The sequence below is a fragment of the Ascaphus truei genome, unplaced genomic scaffold, assembly GCF_040206685.1.
Source record: "Ascaphus truei isolate aAscTru1 unplaced genomic scaffold, aAscTru1.hap1 HAP1_SCAFFOLD_1255, whole genome shotgun sequence".
In the NCBI taxonomy this organism is placed as follows: domain Eukaryota; kingdom Metazoa; phylum Chordata; class Amphibia; order Anura; family Ascaphidae; genus Ascaphus; species Ascaphus truei.
Window position 1 is genome coordinate 44,639 of NW_027454128.1, and position 1,781 is coordinate 46,419.

Sequence of the window (1,781 nt, forward strand, 5' to 3'; positions counted from 1 at the left end):
GGTTGGAAACAGGGTTTTCTCCGCTGGCCGCGTAAGCACCACATATCATGGCATTGGGAGTGAACTTCTTGGGTGACGGGCTCCGAGGCCGGAACTCTCCCATTTGACAATCGTAGGAGATATGCCCTTTCTTCCCGCACTTGTAGCAGGACATATCCCTGGGTGGGGTACGGTGATCATACGGGGGCGAGGTTCGTCCGGCGTATTTCGGCCGCTCAGGGCCAGGTTTGTTCAGAGGATCCTCCTTCTTCTCTGCACCTCCCTTGGGTTTGGGGCTGCTGGCTTCTGTGGGGAGTGAAGCATGAGATGCGTTTCGTGCTCTTTGACTTGCTGTAATAGTTTGATAAACGAGGGGGGAGGCCCTCGAGTGAGGTTATCACGTATCATGTTCGCAATAGGGTGACTAGGACTGGATCCCCGTAGGTATTGTTTACGGAGATATTCATCCATCTGTGAGGCGGTTACGTACTTATGATGCAACAGGGGCCCTAATGAAATTTGCACGCGGTGAATGTAGGCAGACAAATCTTCTCCCTCCTTCTGGTTGATGACATAGTATTTGGCCCACATGGCTCCATCATCCTCGGTCGTGCTATAGGCCTCGACGAGGAACTCGATCATCATCCGAGAGGTCAGGTCGGGATACTGTTCTCGGTGGATGCTAATCAGGGTGGACGCCGGGGGTCTCAAACACTCCATGAGTCGTTGGCGTTTCACGACGTTGGTACAGGACCATTCTTCCATTACCCCCGAGTGTGTTCTTTCCAGGGGTCTATCCCATCTGGGTACAGGTAGAGTCTCAGAGAAGGCCTTCAATTTCCTGTAGTTCTGAGAATGCGTGGCCAGGGTGAGCGCTTCTACTAACGGAGGTAAACTTGATGGGGTGGTTAACCGGTCTATCTTATCATTTAGTTTCTGCAGCATGTCACTACGCAACCCTGCTTCTTCGGATACGCTAGACCCTGGATAGCTAGATTCTGACGGACAGCGGCCCGCTTCGCTCGCGGGGTAGTGCGCAAAGGGAAGCGTAGGATCGTCGTCACCCAGTTCCTCCACAGGGGGGTCCCGGAGTGGGTAGACAAGGGGGCTGCCGCCGGGCAGAGAGTTGAGAAGCAGCAGATATTGAGGAACCACAGGTTCGAGGACCACTAGATCTCGCCGGCAATCTACTAGCAAGGTGTTCCACTTAGCGTCTTGGTCTATGAGGACATCTACCAGGCGGGCTTTGGCAAAACCCGGTAGTTGTTGGAGGGCCGTTTGTAATGTCTCTAAGGGTAGGGCCATGGGTACTTGGGTCACAGCCACTGCGCGGCGGGCGGGCGTTCGCATCTGCCGCGCCCAGTCGCGTACTTTCTGACACGAGGGAAGGGTCATGGTGGCGGTATTTTTGGCTCGAGGGGCACCCAAGGTCTAAGATCTCAGCAGCGCCTCCAAATGTAGCCCTGGTTCCTAGCGAACACAGACCACTACCATATGCTGTATAACCTGTAGGCTCACAGGGCCTAAGCCTCTGCGACGGAGAGCCTGGGGCACGCGCAATACTTGATAATTGGTGCAGCGCCTCCACCTGCGACTGCTTCTGCCAGAGGGGAAGTGGTTCTTCGCAGGACCTTATGTACATCAACACACCCACACAGCAGTAAAACCAATTAACTTTACTAGCATGAAAGAAATGATGTATCCTCTCTCCTCCTTTATCATCAACCAGCATCCCTAATTTAGGCAGACACTATACTTTGCGTCTCGCAGGACGCTCACTACCCTCCCCTTTCACCGGGTGA

The 1,781-nt window shown here is 54.0% G+C and overlaps 1 protein-coding gene across 1 annotated transcript; it reads right to left on the minus strand.

Moving 5' to 3' along the window:
* Positions 1-231: 231 nt before the first annotated feature.
* Positions 232-1,374, minus strand: LOC142475497 (paraneoplastic antigen Ma1 homolog). Its single transcript, XM_075581351.1, has one exon. It carries the CDS (start codon positions 1,372-1,374, stop codon positions 232-234), a length of 1,143 nt encoding a protein of 380 aa, XP_075437466.1.
* Between the last annotated feature and the right edge of the window lie 407 nt (positions 1,375-1,781).

What these genes read in the sequence shown, in the direction of transcription:
- LOC142475497 (XM_075581351.1), bottom strand. Translation starts at nt 1,374, where the DNA reads ATGACCCTTCCCTCGTGTCAGAAAGTACGCGACTGGGCGCGGCAGATG.